At 52.1% G+C, this 24,313-nt stretch overlaps 1 protein-coding gene across 2 annotated transcripts in view; it reads right to left on the bottom strand.

The window, feature by feature from the left end:
* Positions 1 to 24,313, bottom strand: part of MINDY4 (MINDY lysine 48 deubiquitinase 4) — a 141,299-nt gene that overhangs the window by 107,534 nt on the left and 9,452 nt on the right. For both annotated transcript variants that reach the window (XM_069729243.1, XM_069729244.1), the window contains exons 6-9: positions 8,477 to 8,520; positions 7,322 to 7,431; positions 4,832 to 4,948; positions 1,477 to 1,556 (exon numbers count right to left, since the gene is read on the bottom strand). In XM_069729243.1, the coding sequence (XP_069585344.1) occupies positions 1,477 to 1,556; positions 4,832 to 4,948; positions 7,322 to 7,431; positions 8,477 to 8,520 (351 nt within the window). The remainder of the gene's footprint in view (positions 1 to 1,476; positions 1,557 to 4,831; positions 4,949 to 7,321; positions 7,432 to 8,476; positions 8,521 to 24,313) is intronic.

Genomic DNA, 24,313 nt, shown 5'->3' with positions numbered 1-24,313 from the left:
GTACCGCTGCCCGTCCTCCCCCGATGCACAGGATATCAATGACGATGGGTATAATGGTGCCTGTACCGCTGCCCGTCCTCCCCGGGTGCACAGGATATCAATGACGATGGGTATAATGGTGTCTGTACTGCTGCCCGTCCTCCCCCGATGCACAGGACACCAATGATGATGGGTATAATGGTGTCTGTATCGCTGCCCGTCCTCCCCCGAAGCACAGGATATCAGTGACGATGGGTATAATGGTGCCTGTACCGCTGCCCGTCCTCCCCCGATGCACAGGATATCAATGACGATGGGTATAATGGTGTCTGTATCGCTGCCCGTCCTCCCCCGAAGCACAGGATATCAGTGACGATGGGTATAATGGTGCCTGTACCGCTGCCCGTCCTCCCCCGATGCACAGGATATCAATGACGATGGGTATAATGGTGTCTGTACCGCTGCCCGTCCTCCCCGGGTGCACAGGATATCAATGATGATGGGTGTGACAGCTCTCCAGCGACCAAACAGCGACGCTGCAGCGATCGGCATCGTTGTCTAGATCGCTGCAGCGTCGCTTAATGTGACGGTACCTTTAGGCTTTTCTCTATTTGTGGGGCTTCCGGTGCCCCTACTGACACGGCCCCATGTGGAGTACAATGCACATTAATGCCGGTGTGAATCCCACCTGACGCGACTGCGCAGGACCAGTCCGGAGAGTACGGTGCTGTAATACTTGGCATCTACCGCACTACAACTCCCACATAAGAGGTAATGCCCCCCGTCCACTCATGTAATATCCAGCTTTGTGAAGCCCCCTCACCCCGAGGTCACCGGGGGAATTTTCCGTCTCCCTCGCTGCAGCAGTGAGGTGAGTCTCCGGATGGGGCGGCATCGGAGTGTAGGGGGTTCAGGGAGGTAAGAGAACTTTTTCGCTATTTTACAACAATCCCTCCATAGAAAACCTCTATAAAGACCCTAACACTTTATTTTGGTAGGAGTGCGCTGCTGAAGAGGTGACAGATCAGACTGTGGTCGCACCGCCTGCCAGAACCGAGTGCTCTACCATGGGGGGGACTGTTCAGCGATCTGTCCGGCTTACAACATGGAGGCGCTGGTTCCTTGCCTAGGATACTGCAGAGGTGGCCAGTTACCTAAGCAACGAGCAGTCCACTTAAATATCCCTTCATTCTTTAGGGTTTTACATTGCTTGTTTTATTGTTACAAGTAATTTTCAATTTTAGCCATTTAATAGGACGTGACAACCCCTTTAAGACAGAAATGATAAATGTCCGACTGCAGTAGCAGGTGAGGAGCCAGCCCCATGTTCTGCTGATCATCGCAATCAGTGCTTTACCCCAATACCCCGGCGTCCTCCCAATTAAATGCTCGCTAATAACCCCAAACCCAGGGTCCCACGGAGGTTCTTGGGCAGCAGACAGTGCAGAGTCTGGGGATGCAGGGTGCCACCGTCCGACTACATGGTGCATAACTCACCTGTGGTCAGACTCCTTCCCGAAGAGCAGATGCTTCAGCACACAGGCCTGGACGGCAGCCAGGACCCCGCAGGGACCACCCTAGAAGAAGCAAATGACAGTCCAGCATCAGGGAAAACGAGCAGCGGACCGGCTCATCACAGGATATGGTGATTTTATTTTTTGATTCCCCCATTCATCATTTTGGGGGAGCAGGTGTAACTGTTCCCATTGGGGAGGGTACAATACACTGCCGATTTCTATCCCAATGACGTATTTAGAAGACGCAAAAATGGAAAGCGAGATTTTACAAATTTAAAGGGGTTGGAAAAACATGGCTGCTCTCAGCGATTTTTGTTTTATTTCCCCCATTCATGGCTGTTCTCGGCCTGTTACAGCTTTAATCCAGACACGAAGAGCGTAATGTGCGGGTGCCGCCTCTTCTGTGGTGGTCTTTACACCAGAACATCAACAGCCAGAGCCACCAGCTGTGATAGGTGGTGTATACTGCAGGCACAGAGCATACAGCAGGGTATACAGCGGGGGTATATAGGGGCTGGGGGGCACTTACCTTTCTTTACACCAGAACATCAACAGCCAGAGCCACCAGCTGTGATACGTGGTGTATACTGCAGGCACAGAGCATACAGCAGGGTATACAGCGGGGGTATATAGGGGCTGGGGGCACTTACCTTTCTTTACACCAGCGCATCAACAACCAGAGCCACCAGCTGTGATACGTTGTGTATACTGCAGGCACAGAGCATACAGCAGGGTATACAGCGGGGGTATATAGGGGCTGGGGGGCACTTACCTTTCTTTACACCAGAACATCAACAGCCAGAGCCACCAGCTGTGATACGTGGTGTATACTGCAGGCACAGAGCATACAGCAGGGTATACAGCGGGGGTATATAGGGGCTGGGGGGCACTTACCTTTCTTTACACCAGAACATCAACAGCCAGAGCCACCAGCTGTGATACGTGGTGTATACTGCAGGCACAGAGCATACAGCAGGGTATACAGCGGGGGTATATAGGGGCTGGGGGCACTTACCTTTCTTTACACCAGCGCATCAACAACCAGAGCCACCAGCTGTGATACGTTGTGTATACTGCAGGCACAGAGCATACAGCAGGGTATACAGCGGGGGTATATAGGGGCTGGGGGGCACTTACCTTTCTTTACACCAGAACATCAACAGCCAGAGCCACCAGCTGTGATACGTGGTGTATACTGCAGGCACAGAGCATACAGCAGGGTATACAGCGGGGGTATATAGGGGCTGGGGGCACTTACCTTTCTTTACACCAGAACATCAACAGCCAGAGCCACCAGCTGTGATAGGTGGTGTATACTGCAGGCACAGAGCATACAGCAGGGTATACAGCGGGGGTATATAGGGGCTGGGGGCACTTACCTTTCTTTACACCAGAACATCAACAACCAGAGCCACCAGCTGTGATATGTGGTGTATACTGCAGGCACAGAGCGTACAGCAGGGTATACAGCGGGGGTATATAGGGGCTGGGGGGCACTTACCTTTCTTTACACCAGAACATCAACAGCCAGAGCCACCAGCTGTGATACGTGGTGTATACTGCAGGCACAGAGCATACAGCGGGGGTATATAGGGGCTGGGGGCACATACCTTTCTCTGCACCAGCGCATCAACAACCAGAGCCACCAGCTGTGATACGTTGTGTATACTGCAGGCACAGAGCATACAGCAGGGTATACAGCGGGGGTATATAGGGGCTGGGGGGCACATACCATGCTCTGCACCAGCACATCAACAACCAGAGCCACCAGCTGTGATAGGTGGTGTATACTGCAGGCACAGAGCGTACACCAGGGTATACAGCGGGGGTATATAGGGGCTGGGGGGCACATACCTTTCTCTGCACCAGCGCATCAACAACCAGAGCCACCAGCTGAGATACGTGGTGTATACTGCAGGCACAGAGCGTACAGCAGGGTATACAGCGGGGGTATATAGGGGCTGGGGGGCACATACCTTTCTCTGCACCAGCACATCAACAACCAGAGCCACCAGCTGTGATACGTTGTGTATACTGCAGGCACAGAGCGTACAGCAGGGTATACAGCGGGGGTATATAGGGGCTGGGGGGCACATACCTTTCTCTGCACCAGCACATCAACAACCAGAGCCACCAGCTGAGATACGTGGTGTATACTGCAGGCACAGAGCGTACAGCAGGGTATACAGCGGGGGTATATAGGGGCTGGGGGGCACATACCTTTCTCTGCACCAGCACATCAACAACCAGAGCCACCAGCTGTGATACGTTGTGTATACTGCAGGCACAGAGCGTACACCAGGGTATACAGCGGGGGTATATAGGGGCTGGGGGGCACATACCTTTCTCTGCACCAGCACATCAACAACCAGAGCCACCAGCTGTGATAGGTGGTGTATACTGCAGGCACAGAGCGTACACCAGGGTATACAGCGGGGGTATATAGGGGCTGGGGGGCACATACCTTTCTCTGCACCAGCACATCAACAACCAGAGTCACCAGCTGTGATACGTGGTGTATACTGCAGGCACAGAGCGTACACCAGGGTATACAGCGGGGGTATATAGGGGCTGGGGGGCACATACCATGCTCTGCACCAGCGCATCAACAACCAGAGCCACCAGCTGTGATACGTGGTGTATACTGCAGGCACAGAGCGTACACCAGGGTATACAGCGGGGGTATATAGGGGCTGGGGGGCACATACCATGCTCTGCACCAGCACATCAACAACCAGAGCCACCAGCTGTGATACGTTGTGTATACTGCAGGCACAGAGCGTACACCAGGGTATACAGCGGGGGTATATAGGGGCTGGGGGGCACATACCATGCTCTGCACCAGCACATCAACAACCAGAGCCACCAGCTGTGATACGTGGTGTATACTGCAGGCACAGAGCGTACACCAGGGTATACAGCGGGGGTATATAGGGGCTGGGGGGCACATACCTTTCTCTGCACCAGCGCATCAACAGCCAGAGCCACCAGCTGTGATACGTTGTGTATACTGCAGGCACAGAGCGTACAGCAGGGTATACAGCGGGGGTATATAGGGGCTGGGGGGCACATACCTTTCTCTGCACCAGCACATCAACAACCAGAGCCACCAGCTGTGATACGTGGTGTATACTGCAGGCACAGAGAGCCCACCAGGGTATACAGCGGGGGTATATAGGGGCTGGGGGGCACATACCTTTCTCTGCACCAGCACATCAACAACCAGAGCCACCAGCTGAGATATGTGGTGTATACTGCAGGCACAGAGCGTACACCAGGGTATACAGCGGGGGTATATAGGGGCTGGGGGTATATAGGGGCTGGGGGGCACATACCTTTCTCTGCACAATGCCGTACTTCAGCGTCTTGGTGTTGGTGAATGTGAAGCTCTGGATTTTCCATTCTTCACTGAAGCAGCAGAGAGACGAACCAAAGATCAGCGTCTTCAGATCCTGCAGAGGACAGCGATCAGCACAGGGGGCTTCCCATACGTGGGTGTATAATGAGCCCCCCATACTTTGTATCAGGATAAAGCGGTCTTTCCGCACGGACCGGGTCTGCGCTCGGGGTCCACATGGTGGCCACTTTACCAAACATCCCCTGTATACATCGACAGTCATGGCTGAAAGTGTTGGCACCCTTGAAATTGATCCAGAAAGTGAAGTATGTCTCCCACACAATTATTGCAGTCACGCAGGTTTTGTTATACACATTTTTATTTCTTTTGTGCATTGTAACAACACAAACAAAAACTGAGAAAAAAAGGGACGGAATTTCACACAAAACCCAAAAAATGGGCCGGACAAAATTGTTGGCAATTTTCTAAAATTATGGGTAAACAACTATGTTTCAAGCATGTGATGCTCGTTCACACTCACCTGTGGCAAGTAAGAGGTCGGAGCAATATGAAAATCACAACTGAAAATGGGGAGAAGTTGGCTCAATCTGCATTGTGTATCTGTGTGTGTCACACTAAGACTACTTTGACACTAGCGTTTTTTTTAATCCATCGCAATCCGTTGTTTTGGGCAAAAAACGGATCCTGCAAATTTGCCCGCAGGATGCGTTTTTTGCCCATTGATTTGTATTAGCGACGGATGGCCAAACGTCGCGTCCATCGTGCAACGGATCCGTCGTGTTTTGGCGGACCGTCGTCACGAAAAAACGACCAATGTCACATTTTTTCGTACGTCGCGTCCGCCATTTTCTACCGCGCATGCGCGGCCGAAACTCCGCCCCCTCCTCCCCGGACTTCAGAATGGGCAGCGGATGCGTTGAAAAACTGCATTCGCTGCCCACGCCGTGCACAAATTTCACATCGTGCGTCGGTATGTCGGCCCGACGCTTAGCGACGGACTCGTACCGACGCAAGTGTGAAAGTAGCCTTAGCATGGAGGACAGAAAGAGGAGAAGAGAACGGTCTGAGGACTTGAGAACCAAAATTGTTGAAAAATATCAACAATCTCAAGGTTACAATTCCATCTCCAATTCAACTTAATATTTGGTTGCACCTCTTTTGGAATAAATAACTGCAATCAATCGCTTCCTATAACTTCACAGCTCGAATTTTGGACAACTCTTCTTACAAACTGCTCGAGGTCGCTCATATTTGAAGGTGCCCTCTCCCAACAGCAATTTTAAGGTTTCACCACAGATGATCAATGGGATTTTCTGCCATTTCAGAACTCTCCAGCGCATTGTTTCCATCCATTCCTGGAGGCATTCTGAAGTATTTTTGTGGTCATTGTCCTGCTTGAAAACCCATGACCTAGGACGTCAACCCAGCTTTCTGACACTGGGCACTACATTACCACCCAAAATCCTTTGGTAATCTTCAGAATTCATGATGCCTTGCACAGAGTCAAGGTACCCAGTGCCAGAGGCAGCGAGACAACCCCAAAACATCTTTGAACCTCCACCATAATTGACTGTAGGTAGGGTGTTCTATTCTCATTACATTTTTGTTAAGCACTGGAATGATGTGCTTTACCAAAAAAAATCTATCTTAGTCTCATCTGTCTACAAGACGCTTTCCCAGGATTTTGGCTTACTCACGAACATTACGTGCAAGCTGCAGTCTAGCTTTTTTATGTCTCTGGGTCAGCAGTGGGGTCTTCCTTGGTTTCCTGCCATAGCGTTTCATTTCATTCACATGTGGACGGATAGTTCACGCTGACACTGATGCACCCTGAGCCTGAGGGACAGTTTCAATTTCTTTTGAGCTTGATTGGGACCTATCCTCCATCCAGACTATCCTGCGCTGTGACCTTTCATCAGCTTTTCTCTGCCGTCCACGTCCAGGGAGATTAGTTACAGTGCCATGGGTTATAATATTTTTTATTATGTTGTGCAGAGTGGACAAAGCAACATCAAGATCTCTGGAGATGGACTTGTAACCTTCAGATTGTAGATATTTATGAACAATTTTGGTTCTCAAGTCCTCAGACCGTTCTCTTCTCCTCTTTGTGTTCTCCATGCTTAGTGTGGTACACACACAGACACACAATGCAAAGATTGAGGGAACTTCTCCCCTTTATATCTGGTTTCAGGTGTGATTTTCATATTGCACACACCTGTCACAATTTTGTTGGCCCCGTTTTTGGTGTTTTGTGTGAAATTATGTCCAATTTGCCTTTTTTCCCTGCTTTTTTTTGTGTTCTTCCAATACACACAAAGGAAATAATCAAGTGTCTAACAAAACATGTTCAAATGCAATAATGTTCTGGGAGAAATACTTTATTTTCTGGAACAATTTCAATGGTGCCAACACTTTCGGCCATGACTCTATATACATTCCTGCAGTTTGCTGCCCGCCTGTCACTCACTGTCGCCTGCTGCAGATCGATCGCTTTCCCTTCAGTCTGAACATCATTTCTCATGAAGAAAGATGGAATCCTGGCGGTGTCAACCGAGAGCAAATCCTCCTCCACGTCATCTGATAGGAAGATGGAGGAAAAGAGGGATGAAGGCGACGATATACAGGTGCATCTCACAAAATTAGAATATCATCAAAAAGACAATTCATTTCAGTTCTTCAATACAAAAAGTGAATCTGCTATATTCTATAGAGTCATTACACACAGAGTGATCTATTTCACGTGTTTATTTCTGTTAATGTCGATGATTATGGCTTACAGCCAATGAAAACCCAAAAGTCGTTATCTAAATAAATTAGAATACTTTATAACACCAGCTTGAAAAATGATTGTAAAATCAGAAATGTTCCCTACTGAAATGTATATTAAGTAAATGCCCTCAATACTTGGTCGCGGCTCCTTTTGCATCAATGCGGCGTGGCATGGAGGCGATCAGCCTGTGTCACTGCTGAGGGGTTATGGAAGCCCAGGTTGCTTTGATAGCAGCCTTCAGCTCGTCTGCATTGTTGGTTCTGGTGTCGCTCATCTTCCTCTTGACAATACTCCATAGATTCTCTATGGGGTTAAGGTCAGCTGCCAATCAAGCCCAGTGATACTGTTGTTTGTACACCAGGTATTGGTACTTTTGGCAGTGTGGACAGGGGCCGAGTCCTGCTGGAGAATGACATTTACATCTCCAAAAAGCGGTCTGCATGTACATGTCTCCCTTCGGGTGTAAGCGTAAACCACGGGGTGACCTGCACTAGATCCAGGTAACTGCCCCCAGGGGAGTACTAGTTTGTTGGGTTTTTTTAAACGGAAATTTTGCCCCGATAACCCCTTTAATCTGCTCCCATCCTTTGAACCTTTCCGTCTCACATCTGTCCGAAGAAATATAAACCCCACTGCAAAAAAAAAATAAACTGGAAACCGCAGGGGTGAGTGTTTGGTACGTCAGTGGCTCTCTGAATAAGAAAGTAAAGGAGGTCGGCCTTTAACCCCAGACGTACTGATGACTTCTCCTGTGGGGCCCCGGAGGTCACACAGGACAATGTTATATCCCGGGGCCCCCAGCCACATGTGGCCCCCGTGTATTAACCCCATGAGCCGCAGTGAGGTGCTCACCCAGCCTGAGGTCTTCTCCGCCATCTTCTCGTGTGTACGACTTCCTGCAGGAAACAGACAAGTCAGAGGTTATCGTATAGAATAATAATCAGACGGCGCCCGTAGAGCTGGGGATGTCCCCATTGTGGTGGTCTCAGACTGCGCGCTCACTTTACCAGTAAGACCCTGTGCCGTCCACTCCGGGAGCAGCCTACACGGTGCCCGGGATCCTGCAGGAGGGGGTCCGCTCTCCATAAGGGCCCTGCACCTGAAATCTCTTACCATGTTAGTTTAAAGGTCTCAACTTTATCATTTCTTGGTCTAAGGCAGAGGTAGTAATCCCACCCAGTATGCAGACGCCGCGGTCTGATCCCAGCACACAGGACAAATGCTAAGTCACATCACTGTCACCGGCCATCAGTCACCTGACCTTACCGTCAATCAACAACAGCCTGAGCGATCACCTGACCTTACCGGCAATCAACAACGGCCTGAGCGATCACCTGACCTTACCGGCAATCAACAACGGCCTGAGCGGTCACCTGACCTTACCGTCAATCAACGGCCTGAGCGGTCACCTGACCTTACCGGCAATCAACAACGGCCTGAGCGGTCACCTGACCTTACCGTCAATCAACGGCCTGAGCGGTCACCTGACCTTGCCGTCAATCAACGGCCTGAGCGGTCACCTGACCTTACCATCAATCAACGGCCTGAGCGATCACATGACCTTACCGTCAATCAACGGCCTGAGCGGTCACCTGATCTCGCCATAAATCAACGGCCTGAGCGATCACCTGACCTCACCATAAATCAACGGCCTGAGCGATCACCTGAGCTCACCAATCAATGACCTGAGTGATCACCTGACCTCACCACCAATCCATGACCTGAGCGATCACCTGACCTCGCCACCAATCAATGACCTGAGCAATCACCTGAGCTCGCCGCCAATCAATGACCTGAGCGATCAACTGACCTCGCCACCAATCAATGACCTGAGCGATCAACTGACCTCGCCGCCAATCAATGGTATGAGCGATCAACTGACCTCGCCACCAATCCATGACATGAGTGATCACCTGACCTCGCCATCAATGACCTGAGAGATCACCTGAGCTCGCCGCCAATCAATGACCTGAGCGATCACCTGACCTCGCCACCAATCAATGACCTGTGCGATCACCTGACCTCGCCACCAATCAATGACCTGAGCGATCACCTGACCTCGCCATCAATGACCTGAGCGATCACCTGAGCTCGCCGCCAATCAATGACCTGAGCGATCACCTGACCTCGCCACCAATCAATGACCTGAGTGATCACCTGACCTCGCCACCAATCAATGACCTGAGCGATCAACTGACCTCGCCACCAGTCAATGACCTGAGCGATCAACTGACCTCGCCGCCAATCAATGGTCTGAGCATCCAACTGACCTCACCGCCAATCAATGGTCTGAGCATTCAACTGACCTCACCGCCAATCAATGGTCTGAGCATTCAACTGACCTCGCCGCCAATCAATGACCTGAGCGATCACCTGAGCTCGCCCCCAATCAATGACCTGAGCGATCAACTGACTTCGCCACCAATCAATGACCTGAGCGATCAACTGACCTCGCCACCAATCAATGGTCTGAGCGATCAACTGAGCTCGCCGCCAATCAATGGTCTGAGTGGTCAGGAGACTGACTGGAGAGGTTAGCATCACGCAGAGACCCCCGGAGCCACGGTGCTGTGACTCCGAGAGTCCAGTGGGGTAAGTCCACAGATGAATGTTGGCTGCCTCCTCCCAGGGCCGCGCTCGCTCCCACAGACATGGAGGCTACCCCTGCGTGTCCCCCATGTGTCTGCAGCAGTCCCGGATGCTGTGTGAGGAGCTGCTGACATTTCTATCACACGTCTTATTGTCTGAGACATCCTCCCTTTGAGGTTCGCTCTCAGATCATGACATGAAGGAAGAGCCACTTAGTGTAAATATTGTCCCAGGACGGCTTAATGCGGCTGATAATAATGGCAGGAGCTTCCGCCCCCGTCACTGTCTTTCGGCTGCAATCCTCGTCATTAGGACAGGGCAGGAGATACCCGGGGCCCAGAGAAGTAAGTGAACCTGCACTATAACAGAGGACTGTTACTGCCACTAGGGGGAGCTCTTCACATACAGACGCATACAGCCGACATTCACTGTGCCCTAGTGGTGGTAGAAGCAAGAATTGTATCATTCATCTTCAAGAGTCATTCCCTGATCGCCGGGGGTCCCCTGCAGTCCCGAGTAGGGAGCTCTGCAGCTCCGACTTGTATGGGGCAGAGGTGAACACACTCGGCCTCCACTCATTGTCTATGGGACAGCTGCAAATAGCCGAGCGCTGTCCTCCCCTTTCTCCAGCAGTCCCATAGACAATGAACAGAGCAGATGTGAAGAATGTGCACCTTCGCTCCATTCATGGCGGTGCAGCAGACCACCGTTCTCAGAATCACTGGAGATCGCAGGGGACAGACCAAGGAATAGAAGACAATTTATTTTGGGAATAACCCTTTAATGACTGATGACAAACCTACAGCCGTTTATAACCGGAGCACAGGATAGGTCTCCTGCAGCTCCGCTCTTGTGGTGTAATAATGGACCTGTCCCTGAGATGTGATGCAAGACATGTTCCTTTACGTGCGAGGGGCTCAGGACCCTACTATCCCCCATCATCCTCAGTGAAGGATTCCCTGCTCTGCTCCTCTCCAAGATCTCTCCGTGCTTCCCCCATACTCTAGAATGTGCTACCCCATCGCCCATTATTATTATTAAAAAGTAAAGATTATTATTACCCCAGCCAGTCATAGACTCCCCACCAGAGGATACCCTCAGAAGAACAGATGTTGGGCATATGAAGGTATTAAACGTCCCCAGAAATCTGCATATTGCACAATGGACCTTATTCTCCAGAGCTGCATTCACAATTCTGCGGGTTGGAAACAGTCGACACGCTTCAGAACAGACAAATCCATAACATCTGAACTGAGGGCAAATATGTAAGATGGAGCAAATACTATTTCCCGCATATTGCAGGCACTATACCCCCAGATCTGCAGACACGGGATCAGTGTACACAGCTCCGGCTGCCGTATTGTTCCTCGTATAGAATGTTTACATCCTGAGGATCTTTCCAGGCAGAAAAAGGAAGTTATAAACCCCATCCAAACAGATGAATTGTTCCTGGTCCCCGGGTGTCCTCCGCTGCGGCCGCTCCTATATATGCCATCCATGTTTCCTGTCCCAGAGAACAGAATGTTCCCGGCTGCAGCGCGGCTCTCCAGAGATGGACGGCGCTACAACACCACAATTCTCGGACCTCGGTACGGAAACATTCCCACCGGATAACGGCATGTCACGGCCGCGGGGATGTCTATATATATGTATACACACATACATATACACTGTACAGCACTGGGCAAAAGTTATAGGCAGCGGCCGAAAATGCTGCAGAGTCAGAAGCTTCACACATAGAAGTGAGAATAGTTTATTAATGAACAAAATACAAAGTGATTAAGTGAAATGTAACAGTATCTGGTGACTGCTTGTCGCCTCCATCATCAGTATCTGGTGACCGCCCGTCACCTCCATCATCAGTATCTGTTGACCGCCCGTCACCTCCATCATCAGTATCTGGTGACCGCCCGTCACCTCCATCATCAGTATCTGGTTACCGCCCGTCACCTCCATCATCAGTATCTGGTGACCGCCCCTCACCTCCATCATCAGTATCTGGTGACCGCCCCTCGCCTCCATCATCAGTATCTGGTGACCGCCCGTAACCTCCATCATCAGTATCTGGTGACCGCCCGTAACCTCCATCATCAGTATCTGCTGACTGCCCATCGCCTCCATCATCAGTATCTGGTGACCGCCTGTCTCCTCCATTGACAGTATCTGGTGACCGCCCGTCGCCTCCATCATCAGTATCTGGTGACCGCCCGTCACCTCCATCATCAGTATCTGGTGACTGCCCGTCTCCTCCATCATCAGTATCTGGTGACCGCCCGTCTCCTCCATCATCAGTATCTGGTGACCGCCCGTCTCCTCCATCATCAGTATCTGGTGACCGCCCGTAACCTCCATCATCAGTATCTGGTGACCGCCCGTCTCCTCCATCATCAGTATCTGGTGACCGCCCGTCACCTCCATCATCAGTATCTGGTGATCGCCCGTCTCCTCCATCATCAGTATCTGGTGACCGCCCGTCACCTCCATCATCAGTATCTGGTGACCGCCCGTCGCCTCCATCATCAGTATCTGGTGACCGCCCGTCTCCTCCATCATCAGTATCTGGTGACCGCCCGTCGCCTCCATCATCAGTATCTGGTGACTGCCCGTCTCCTCCATCATCAGTATCTGGTGACCGCCCGTCTCCTCCATCATCAGTATCTGGTGACCGCCCGTCTCCTCCATCATCAGTATCTGGTGACCGCCCGTCTCCTCCATCATCAGTATCTGGTGACCGCCTGTCTCCTCCATCATCAGTATCTGGTGACCACCCGTCACCTCCATCATTAGTATCTGGTGACCGCCCCTCACCTCCATCATCAGTATCTGGTGACTGCCCGTCTCCTCCATCATCAGTATCTGGTGACCACCCGTCCCCTCCATCATCAGTATCTGGTGACCGCCTGTCACCTCCATCATCAGTATCTGGTGACCGCCCGTCTCCTCCATCTTCAGTATCTGGTGACCGCCCGTCCCCTCCATCATCAGTATCTGGTGACCGCCTGTCTCCTCCATCATCAGTATCTGGTGACTGCCTGTCACCTCCATCATCAGTATCTGGTGAACGCCCATTACCTCCACCATCATCAGTATCTGGTGACCGCTCATCTCCTCCATCATCAGTATCTGGTGACCGCCTGTCTCCTCCATCATCAGTATCTGGTGACCGCCCGTCTCCTCCATCATCAGTATCTGGTGACCGCCTGTCACCTCCATCATCAGTATCTGGTGACCGCCCGTCTCCTCCATCTTCAGTATCTGGTGACCGCCCGTCCCCTCCATCATCAGTATCTGGTGACCGCCTGTCTCCTCCATCATCAGTATCTGGTGACTGCCCCTCGCCTCCATCTTCAGTATCTGGTGACCGCCCGTCCCCTCCATCATCAGTATCTGGTGACTGCCCCTCGCCTCCATCATCAGTATCTGGTGACCGCCCGTCTCCTCCATCATCAGTATCTGGTGACCGCCCGTCCCCTCCATCATCAGTATCTGGTGACTGCCCCTCGCCTCCATCACTTCTTCTCCTCACTTGTACACAGGTTATGGAGGATCTCGGGAGGAGTTTGTGTCAAATATCTTGGAGACCGGATCCCAGATCTCCTGTGTATGAGGTTTGTGCGGATCCGTCATGTGATCCCGGACAGACAGGATGATGAGAGATCGGGGCTCCGGGGCCGGATCATCACCCCCAGGACTCCTTGGATGTTGGGGGTTGTTAATAAATCACTCGCCTCCTGATGATATCACATGATGGAGAAGGATCTGGTTACATGTTTGAGCATTGAGGACACCATTAGGCTCTGTGCACACATTCAGGATTTCTTGCAGGAATTTCCTGAGAAAAACCTGAAATTTTCTGCAAGAAATCTGCATGCGTTTTTTGCGCGTTTTTTTTGCGGATTTTTCCGGACATTTCCCCAATTCATTATGTAGTGGGAAATCCGCAAAATTAATGAACATGCTGCGTTTTTTACCGCAATGCGTTTTTTTTTGCGGAAAAAAACGCATCATGTGCACAAAAATTGTGGAATTCATTCTAAATGATGGGATGCATAATGCATGCTTTTTTTTGCGGTTTTATAGCATTTTTATAGCAAAAAAACACGAAAAATCAGCAACGTGTGCACACAGCCTTAATCCTGACCAAATCCCCAGCTCCATTCACAGAAATGGAGCCACTAAGTTGCAGGGTCCTCCACGGGGAAAACCCCCCATTATTGTGCTGCTCTCCAGCACTTCAGAAAGAAGTACTTCAGTCCAGAGACCCGCTAACATGCTTCTGCACCCGGGTTCCTATGTCTTCAGGCATTGTTCAGCCACTTGGTCTTGTTTTCATGTCTCGCATCGGTTTTTTTTTTTTGCTCCATTTCTTCCATGAAGAGGACTCCTGGCCACAGATGGCTGCAGCCGGTCCCACTAGTTGCTGACAGTTCTGAATTGATGACACTGCTGGGCATCTTCTGATTTTGAAGGCAAGTAATCATGATCTGCCTTTCATCTGCTGCACTAAGTTTCAATGGCCGATAACTGTGTTGTCCATTTCTTGGTGCTTCTTCCAAAGAGCTAGAACATCACATCCTGAAACCTCAGCCTGCTGTGAAATCTTTGCCTGGGAGACACCTTGCTGATGCCGTATAACTACCCTGTGTCTCATTGCTGTGCTCATTCGTGCCGTGGTGTATGACCTGTGCCCCAGGATTAAGCCTCCTACACACTTGTCTGTTTCAGTTAATGACTGTTTCTACCTAGGTATTAATATGATCATCATTATCACCGGTTTGATATAATTGGTTACACGTACATCTGACAATAATCCTATAAAATCCCGGACTTTGTGCATATGGCAAATACCTACAAGAACGGATGAAGGCGGCAGGCTCTCACCAAATGCTGATGGGATTCACATTTCTCTTTTCTTCATTCACTTACATTTTTGTTCATTGATGAAAACAAATTATTAACACTTTTATTTTTTTAAAGCATTCTGACACAGGCCTAAAAATCTAAAATAGTAGTGTGTGTGTATATATATATATATATATATATATATATATATATATATATATATATATATATATATATATATATATATATATACACGGTATATACATACATATATACACACATACACACACACATCAATTCAAGCACCACCCCAGCGGTGACTGCATAAATAGGTATATCGTGATCTCTCCTTTGTGGTGGCTGTATAAATCTGTATGTAGTGAGCTCCCACTAGTGGTGACTGTATAAATCTGTATGTAGTGAGCTCCCCCTAGTGGTGACTGTATAAATCTGTATGTAGTGAGCTCCCCCTAGTGGTGACTGTATAAATCTGTATGTAGTGAGCTCTCTCTAGTGGTGACTGTATAAATCTGTATGTAGTGAGCTCCCTCTAGTGGTGACTGTATAAATCTGTATGTAGTGAGCTCCTCCTAGTGGTGGCTGTATAAATCTGTATGTAGCGAGCTCCCCCTAGTGGTGGCTGTATAAATCTGTATGTAGTGAGCTCCCCCTAGTGGTGACTGTATAAATCTGTATGTAGTGAGCTCCACCTAGTGGTGGCTGTATAAATCTGTATGTAGTGAGCTCCCCCTAGTGGTGACTGTATAAATCTGTATGTAGTGAGCTCCCCCTAGTGGTGACTGTATAAATCTGTATGTAGTGAGCTCTCTCTAGTGGTGACTGTATAAATCTGTATGTAGTGAGCTCCCCCTAGTGGTGACTGTATAAATCTGTATGTAGTGAGCTCCCCCTAGTGGTGACTGTATAAATCTGTATGTAGTGAGCTCCCACTAGTGGTGGCTGTATAAATCTGTATGTAGTGAGCTCCCCCTAGTGGTGGCTGTATAAATCTGTATGTAGTGAGCTCCTCCTAGTGATGGCTGTATAAATCTGTATGTAGTGAGTTCCTCCTAGTGGTGACTGTATAAATATGTATACACTGAGCTCCCCCTAGTGGTGACTGTATAAATCTGTATGTAGTGAGCTCCTCTTAGTGGTGGCTGTATAAATCTGTATGTAGTGAGCTCCCCCTAATGGTGACTGTATAAATCTGTATGTAGTGAGCTCCCCCTAGTGGTGGCTGCATAAATCTGTATGTAGTGAGCTCCCTCTAGTGGTGGCTGTATAAATCTGTATGTAGTGAGCTCCTCCTAGTGGTGACTGTATAAATCTGTATGTAGTGAGCTCCTCCTAGTGGTGGCTGTATAAATCTGTATGTAGTGCTCTCCCCCTAGTGGTGGCTGTATAAATCTGTATGTAGTGAGCTCCCCCTAATGGTGACTGTATAAATCTGTATGTAGTGAGCTCCCCCTAGTGGTGGCTGTATAAATCTGTATGTAGTGAGCTCCTCCTAGTGGTGACTGTATAAATCTGTATGTAGTGAGCTCCCCCTAATGGTGACTGTATAAATCTGTATGTAGTGAGCTCCTCCTAGTGGTGACTGTATAAATCTGTATGTAGTGAGCTCCCCCTAATGGTGGCTGTATAAATCTGTATGTAGTGAGCTCCCCCTAGTGATGGCTGTATAAATCTGTATGTAGTGAGCTTCCTCTAGTGGTGGCTGTATAAATCTGTATGTAGTGAGCTCCTCCTAGTGGTGGCTGTATAAATCTGTATGTAGTGCTCTCCCCCTAGTGGTGGCTGTATAAATCTGTATGTAGTGAGCTCCCCCTAATGGTGACTGTATAAATCTGTATGTAGTGAGCTCCCCCTAGTGGTGGCTGTATAAATCTGTATGTAGTGAGCTCCTCCTAGTGGTGACTGTATAAATCTGTATGTAGTGAGCTCCCCCTAATGGTGACTGTATAAATCTGTATGTAGTGAGCTCCCCCTAGTGATGGCTGTATAAATCTGTATGTATTGAGCTCCCTCTAGTGGTGGCTGTATAAATCTGTATGTAGTGAGCTCCTCCTAGTGGTGACTGTATAAATCTGTATGTAGTGAGCTCCTCCTAGTGGTGGCTGTATAAATCTGTATGTAGTGATCTCCCCCTAGTGGTGGCTGTATAAATCTGTATGTAGTGAGCTCCCCCTAATGGTGACTGTATAAATCTGTATGTAGTGAGCTCCCCCTAGTGGTGGCTGTATAAATCTGTATGTAGTGAGCTCCCCCTAGTGGTGACTGTATAAATCTGTATGTAGTGAGTTCCTCCTAGTGGTGACTGTATAAATCTGTATGTAGTGAGCTCCCTCTAGTGGTGGCTGTATAAATCTGTATGTAGTGAGCTCCCCCTAGTGGTGGCTGTATAAATCTGTATGTAGTGAGCTCCCCCTAGTGGTGACTGTATAAATCTGTATGTAGTGAGTTCCTCCTAGTGGTGACTGTATAAATCTGTATGTAGTGAGCTCCCCCTAGTGGTGACTGTATAATCTGTATGTAGTGAGCTCCCTCTAGTGGTGACTGTATAATCTGTATGTAGTGAGCTCCCTCTAGTGGTGACTGTATAATCTGTATGTAGTGAGCTCCCCCTAGTGGTGACTGTATAAATCTGTATGTAGTGAGCTCCCCCTAGTGGTGACTGTATAAATCTGTATGTAGTGAGCTCCCTCTAGTGGTGGCTGTATAAATCTGTATGTAGTGAGCTCCTCCTAGTGGTGACTGTATAAATCTGTATGTAGTGAGCTCCCCCTAGTGGTGGCTGTATAAATCTGTATGTAGTGAGCTCCCCTTAGTGGTGGCTGTATAAATTTGTATGTAGTGAGCTCCCCTTAGTGGTGGCTGTATAAATCTGTATGTAGTGAGCTCCTCCTAGTGGTGACTGTATAAATCTGTATGTAGTGAGTTCCTCCTAGTGGTGGCTGTATAAATCTGTATGTAGTGAGCTCCCTCTAGTGGTGGCTGTATAAATCTGTATGTAGTGAGTTCCTCCTAGTGGTGGCTGTATAAATCTGTATGTAGTGAGTTCCTCCTAGTGGTGGCTGTATAAATCTGTATGTAGTGAGCTCCTCTTAGTGGTGGCTGTATAAATCTGTATGTAGTGAGCTCCCCCTAATGGTGACTGTATAAATCTGTATGTAGTGAGCTCCCCCTAGTGGTGGCTGCATAAATCTGTATGTAGTGAGCTCCCCCTAATGGTGACTGTATAAATCTGTATGTAGTGAGCTCCCTCTAGTGGTGGCTGTATAAATCTGTATGTAGTGAGCTCCTCCTAGTGGTGACTGTATAAATCTGTATGTAGTGAGCTCCTCCTAGTGGTGGCTGTATAAATCTGTATGTAGTGATCTCCCCCTAGTGGTGGCTGTATAAATCTGTATGTAGTGAGCTCCCCCTAATGGTGACTGTATAAATCTGTATGTAGTGAGCTCCCCCTAGTGGTGGCTGTATAAATCTGTATGTAGTGAGCTCCTCCTAGTGGTGACTGTATAAATCTGTATGTAGTGAGCTCCCCCTAATGGTGACTGTATAAATCTGTATGTAGTGAGCTCCCCCTAGTGATGGCTGTATAAATCTGTATGTAGTGAGCTCCCTCTAGTGGTGGCTGTATAAATCTGTATGTAGTGAGCTCCTCCTAGTGGTGACTGTATAAATCTGTATGTAGTGAGCTCCTCCTAGTGGTGGCTGTATAAATCTGTATGTAGTGATCTCCCCCTAGTGGTGGCTGTATAAATCTGTATGTAGTGAGCTCCCCCTAATGGTGACTGTATAAATCTGTATGTAGTGAGCTCCCCCTAGTGGTGGCTGTATAAATCTGTATGTAGTGAGCTCCCCCTAGTGGTGACTGTATAAATCTGTATGTAGTGAGTTCCTCCTAGTGGTGACTGTATAAATCTGTATGTAGTGAGCTCCCTCTAGTGGTGGCTGTATAAATCTGTATGTAGTGAGCTCCCCCTAGTGGTGGCTGTATAAATCTGTATGTAGTGAGCTCCCCCTAGTGGTGACTGTATAAATCTGTATGTAGTGAGTTCCTCCTAGTGGTGACTGTATAAATCTGTATGTAGTGAGCTCCCCCTAGTGGTGACTGTATAATCTGTATGTAGTGAGCTCCCTCTAGTGGTGACTGTATAATCTGTATGTAGTGAGCTCCCTCTAGTGGTGACTGTATAATCTGTATGTAGTGAGCTCCCCCTAGTGGTGACTGTATAAATCTGTATGTAGTGAGCTCCCCCTAGTGGTGACTGTATAAATCTGTATGTAGTGAGCTCCCTCTAGTGGTGGCTGTATAAATCTGTATGTAGTGAGCTCCTCCTAGTGGTGACTGTATAAATCTGTATGTAGTGAGCTCCCCCTAGTGGTGGCTGTATAAATCTGTATGTAGTGAGCTCCCCTTAGTGGTGGCTGTATAAATTTGTATGTAGTGAGCTCCCCTTAGTGGTGGCTGTATAAATCTGTATGTAGTGAGTTCCTCCTAGTGGTGGCTGTATAAATCTGTATGTAGTGAGCTCCCTCTAGTGGTGGCTGTATAAATCTGTATGTAGTGAGTTCCTCCTAGTGGTGGCTGTATAAATCTGTATGTAGTGAGCTCCCTCTAGTGGTGGCTGTATAAATCTGTATGTAGTGAGTTCCTCCTAGTGGTGGCTGTATAAATCTGTATGTAGTGAGTTCCTCCTAGTGGTGGCTGTATAAATCTGTATGTAGTGAGCTCCCTCTAGTGGTGGCTGTATAAATCTGTATGTAGTGAGCTCCCCTTAGTGGTGGCTGTATAAATCTGTATGTAGTGAGTTCCTCCTAGTGGTGGCTGTATAAATCTGTATGTAGTGAGCTCCCCTTAGTGGTGGGTGCAGCAGTGGGTCCACCTGTAGAGGTAAGTACAATCACATCTAGACCCCCGAACAGGCGCCAGAAATAATTTCCTATATTTATAAAATCACCAGTTATCCAGCATCCAAAAGTAGTAAAATCACTTGACAATTTGTTATTCTTATTAAACACTATGGTCCATTATAAGCTGCCGAGCAATGCTACACTAGGGTGAAGGAATAAACATGAATGTTTCCATTCACTGATAGCGAACAGAGATTTTATAAATATTACTAATGTCATTGTTTGCAGTGTTGGTTTGCGGTCTGCATGGTGAAAATTTTCATGATATGCCAGATGGCTCCATAGGCCCGGACTGAGTGGAGTGAGGCTACGTTGGGCTGGCGTGTGGCCGTCTGGCTGGGGCGTGGCTGTCAGGCTGGCGTACGGCTTTCCATAGAGTTGCTGTGTGTTTCTTCGTCGAGCCGGGGTGTGGCCCTCCGTCAGGTTGGGGTGTGGCCCTCCGTCTGGCCTGCGTGCGGCCCTCCGTCGGGTTGGGGTGCGGCCCTCCGTCTGGCCTGCGTGCGGCCCTCCGTCGGGTTGGGGTGCGGCCCTCCGTCGGGTTGGGGTGCGGCCCTCCTCCGGGCTGGGGTGCGGCCCTCCTTCGGGCTGGGGTGCGGCCCTCCTTCGGGCTGGGGTGCGGCCCTCCTTCGGGCTGGGGTGCGGCCCACCTTCGGGCTGGGGTGCGGCCCTCAATCGGGTTGGGGTGCGGCCCTCCTTCGGGTTGGGGTGCGGCCCTCCTTCGGGTTGGGGTGCGGCCCTCCGTCTGGCCTGCGTGCAGCCCTCCGTCGGGCTGGGGTGCGGCCCTCCATCGGGTTGGGGTGCGCCCCTCCTTCGGGCTGGGGTGCGGCCCTCCATCGGGTTGGGGTGCGGCCCTCCTTTGGGTTGGGGTGCGGCCCTCCTTCGGGTTGGGGTGCGGCCCTCCTTCGGGTTGGGGTGCGGCCCTCCGTCTGGCCTGCGTGCAGCCCTCCTTCCGGCTGGGGTGCGGCCCTCCATCGGGTTGGGGTGCGCCCCTCCTTCGGGCTGGGGTGCGGCCCTCCATCGGGTTGGGGTGCGGCCCTCCTTTGGGTTGGGGTGCGGCCCTCCTTCGGGTTGGGGTGCGGCCCTCCTTCGGGTTGGGGTGCGGCCCTCCGTCTGGCCTGCGTGCAGCCCTCCGTCGGGCTGGGGTGCGGCCCTCCTTCGGGCTGGGGTGCGGCCCTCCTTCGGGCTGGGGTGCGGCCCTCCTCCGGGCAGGGGTGCGGCCCTCCTTCGGGCTGGGGTGCGGCCCTCCTTCGGGCTGGGGTGCGGCCCTCCTTCGGGCTGGGGTGCGGCCCTCCATCGGGTTGGGGTGCGGCCCTCCTTCGGGTTGGGGTGCGGCCCTCCTTCGGGTTGGGGTGCGGCCCTCCTTCGGGTTGGGGTGCGGCTCTCCGTCTGGCCTGCGTGCAACCCTCCGTCGGGCTGGGGTGCGGCCCTCCTTCGAGCTGGGGTGCAGCCCTCCTTCGGGCTGGGGTGCGGCCCTCCTCCGGGCAGGGGTGCGGCCCTCCTCCGGGCAGGGGTGCGGCCCTCCTTCGGGCTGGGGTGCGGCCCTCCTTCGGGCTGGGGTGCGGCCCTCCTTCGGGCTGGGGTGCGGCCCTCCTTCGGGCTGGGGTGCGGCCCTCCTTCGGGTTGGGGTGCGGCCCTCCGTCTGGCCTGCGTGCGGCCCTCCGTCGGGCTGGGGTGCGGCCCTCCGTCGGGCTGGGGTGCGGCCCTCCGTCGGGCTGGGGTGCGGCCCTCCGTCGGGCTGGGGTGCGGCCCTCCGTCGGGCTGGGGTGCGGCCCTCCGTCGGGCTGGGGTGCGGCCCTCCGTCGGGCTGGGGTGCGGCCCTCCGTCGGGCTGGGGTGCGGCCCTCCGTCGGGCTGGGGTGCGGCCCTCCGTCTGGCCTGCGTGTGGCCCTCCGTCGGGTTGGGGTGCGGTCCTCCGTCGGGTTGGGGTGCGGCCCTCCGTCACGTTGGGGTGCGGCCCTCCGTCACGTTGGGGTGCGGCCCTCCGTCACGTTGGGGTGCGGCCCTCCGTCACGTTGGGGTGCGGCCCTCCGTCACGTTGGGGTGCGGCCCTCCTGGTGAATGACCGTACACCATTTTCCCTGCTCTTGCATTACCTCTTTTTCAGGGTGTGTACCCCCATGTGCTCAGGGTTTGGCCTGTACACCTGTAGTAGGCGGCCTCCTCTGCCCCCCGTGCTCGGCCTCCTATTCCCAGGCTGCGCCAGTTGCAGAGGTGCAGGAGGAGGCTGCAGGCCGCACCATTCTTCCTTGGCTTCCTGTCTGCCATCACTCCTGGGCATTGGCGTCAGTACAGACTGGAAACACATGCTTGTCTTTATGAGGGTCCGCGGCCCGGGGGATGCAGTAAATGTGCCGAGTCTCCAGGAATCCCGCTGTGCGCTGCTCCGGGGTTATGTAAGGATTCTCTCCAGTCCCTTCCCACAATTGTGCCCACTCACACCATGTCCCAGAGGGCACAGCCTGCGTCCGATACTCACGGCATCACCTGCCCACAGTCCCACTCTCCGCACACAGCGCCCCCCAGGGGAAAAGGAGCAATAGTGCTGCTCATGCTGAGCCACCTAATGCATGAACCGAAGGCCAGAGAGATACATCATATATCATCATCAACACAGGAAGAAGGAGGTCGGACACCTCAATGCACTTTTACAAGCAAAGTGGTTACATTACTAAGAAACGGAGGAGCCGACATTAGACCTGGAGGGCGCACATGGAGGGGACAGTGTTCTCTGAAATCGTTAATCTGCTGCTTATGGCTGCCAGGATCTCTGCTTGCTGTCAGTAAGAAAGGCAAGAAACCCGCGAGGTCTCGGGCCAGCAACAGGCGCGGTCTCGAGCCAGCAACAGGCGCGGTCTCGGGCCAGCAACAGGCGCGGTCTCGGGCCAGCAACAGGCGCGGTCTCGGGCCAGCAACAGGCGTGGTCTCGGGACAGCAACAGGAGCGGTCTCGGGCCAGCAACAGGAGCGGTCTCGGGCCAGCAACAGGAGCGGTCTCGGGCAAGAAACCCGCAAGGTCTCGGGCCAGCAACAAGCGCGGTCCCGAGCCAGCAACGGGCTACGGCCTTGAGCCACCAACAGGCGCGGTCTCGTGCCACCAACAGGCGCGGTCGCGTGCCACCAACAGGCGCGGTCTCGTGCCACCAACAGGTGAGGCCTTGGGCTACCAACAGGCGTGGTCTCGGGCCAGCAACAGGCGAGGTCTCGTGCCACCAACAGGCGTGGTCTCGTGCCACCAACAGGCGAGGCCTCGGGCCACCAACAGGCGTAGCCTCGTGCCAACAACAGGCGAGGCCTCGAGCCACCAACAGGCGTGGTCTCGGGCCACCAACAAGCGTGGTCTCGTGCCACCAACAGGCGTGGTCTCGTGCCACCAACAGGCGAGGCCTCGGGCCACCAACAGGCGAGGCCTCGGGCCACCAACAGGCGTAGTCTCGTGCCAACAACAGGCAAGGCCTCGGGCCACCAACAGGCGTGGTCTCGGGCCACCAACAAGCGTGGTCTCGGGCCACCAACAGGCGTGGTCTCGGGCCACCAACAGGCGAGGCCTCGGGCCACCAACAGGCGAGGTCTCGGGCCACCAACAGGCGTGGTCTCCGGGCACCAACAGGCGTGGTCTCCGGGCACCAACAGGCGAGGTCTCGTGCCACCAACAGGCGCGGTCTCGTGCCACCAACAGGCAAGGCCTCGGGCCACCAACAGGCGAGGCCTCGGGCCACCAACAGGCGAGGTCTCGGGCCACCAACAGGCGTGGTCTCAGGGCACCAACAGGCGAGGTCTCGTGCCACCAACAGGCGCGGTCTCGTGCCACCAACAGGCAAGGCCTCGGGCCACCAACAGGCGTGGTCTCGGGCCAGCAACAGGCGCGGTCTCGTGCCACCAACAGGCGCGGTCTCGGGCCACCAACAGGCGAGGCCTCGGGCCACCAACAGGCGTGGTCTCGGGCCACCAACAGGCGTGGTCTCGAGCCAGCAACGGGCTACGGCCTCGTGCCACCAACAGGCACGGTCTCAGGAAAGCAACAGGCACGGTCTCAGGAAAGCAACAGGCGAGGCCTCGGGCCACCGAAAGGCGAGGTCACAGGCCACTGACAGGCGAGGTCACGGGCCAGGGACAGACGTGGTCTCGGGCCACCAACAGGCGCGGTCTCAGGCCACCGACAGGCGAGGTCTCTGGACATGGACTCAACCAACGTGACATAAATCCATTGGCAGAAAACAATGAAATAACAGCAAGCAGAGGTCTTCACAACAAAACACTAGGGAGGCAGAGGGTGACGTGCACGTACGAGGGGACTCCGAAAGCTGTGTGACTGCCCACATGCCCCTCACTGTGGCCCTGCA

Source organism: Ranitomeya imitator, chromosome 6 (genome assembly GCF_032444005.1).
Source record: "Ranitomeya imitator isolate aRanImi1 chromosome 6, aRanImi1.pri, whole genome shotgun sequence".
NCBI classification, from domain to species: Eukaryota; Metazoa; Chordata; class Amphibia; order Anura; family Dendrobatidae; genus Ranitomeya; species Ranitomeya imitator.
The sequence above is the reverse complement of the archived record's forward strand: the minus strand, read 5'-3'. Positions and strand labels throughout refer to the sequence as shown.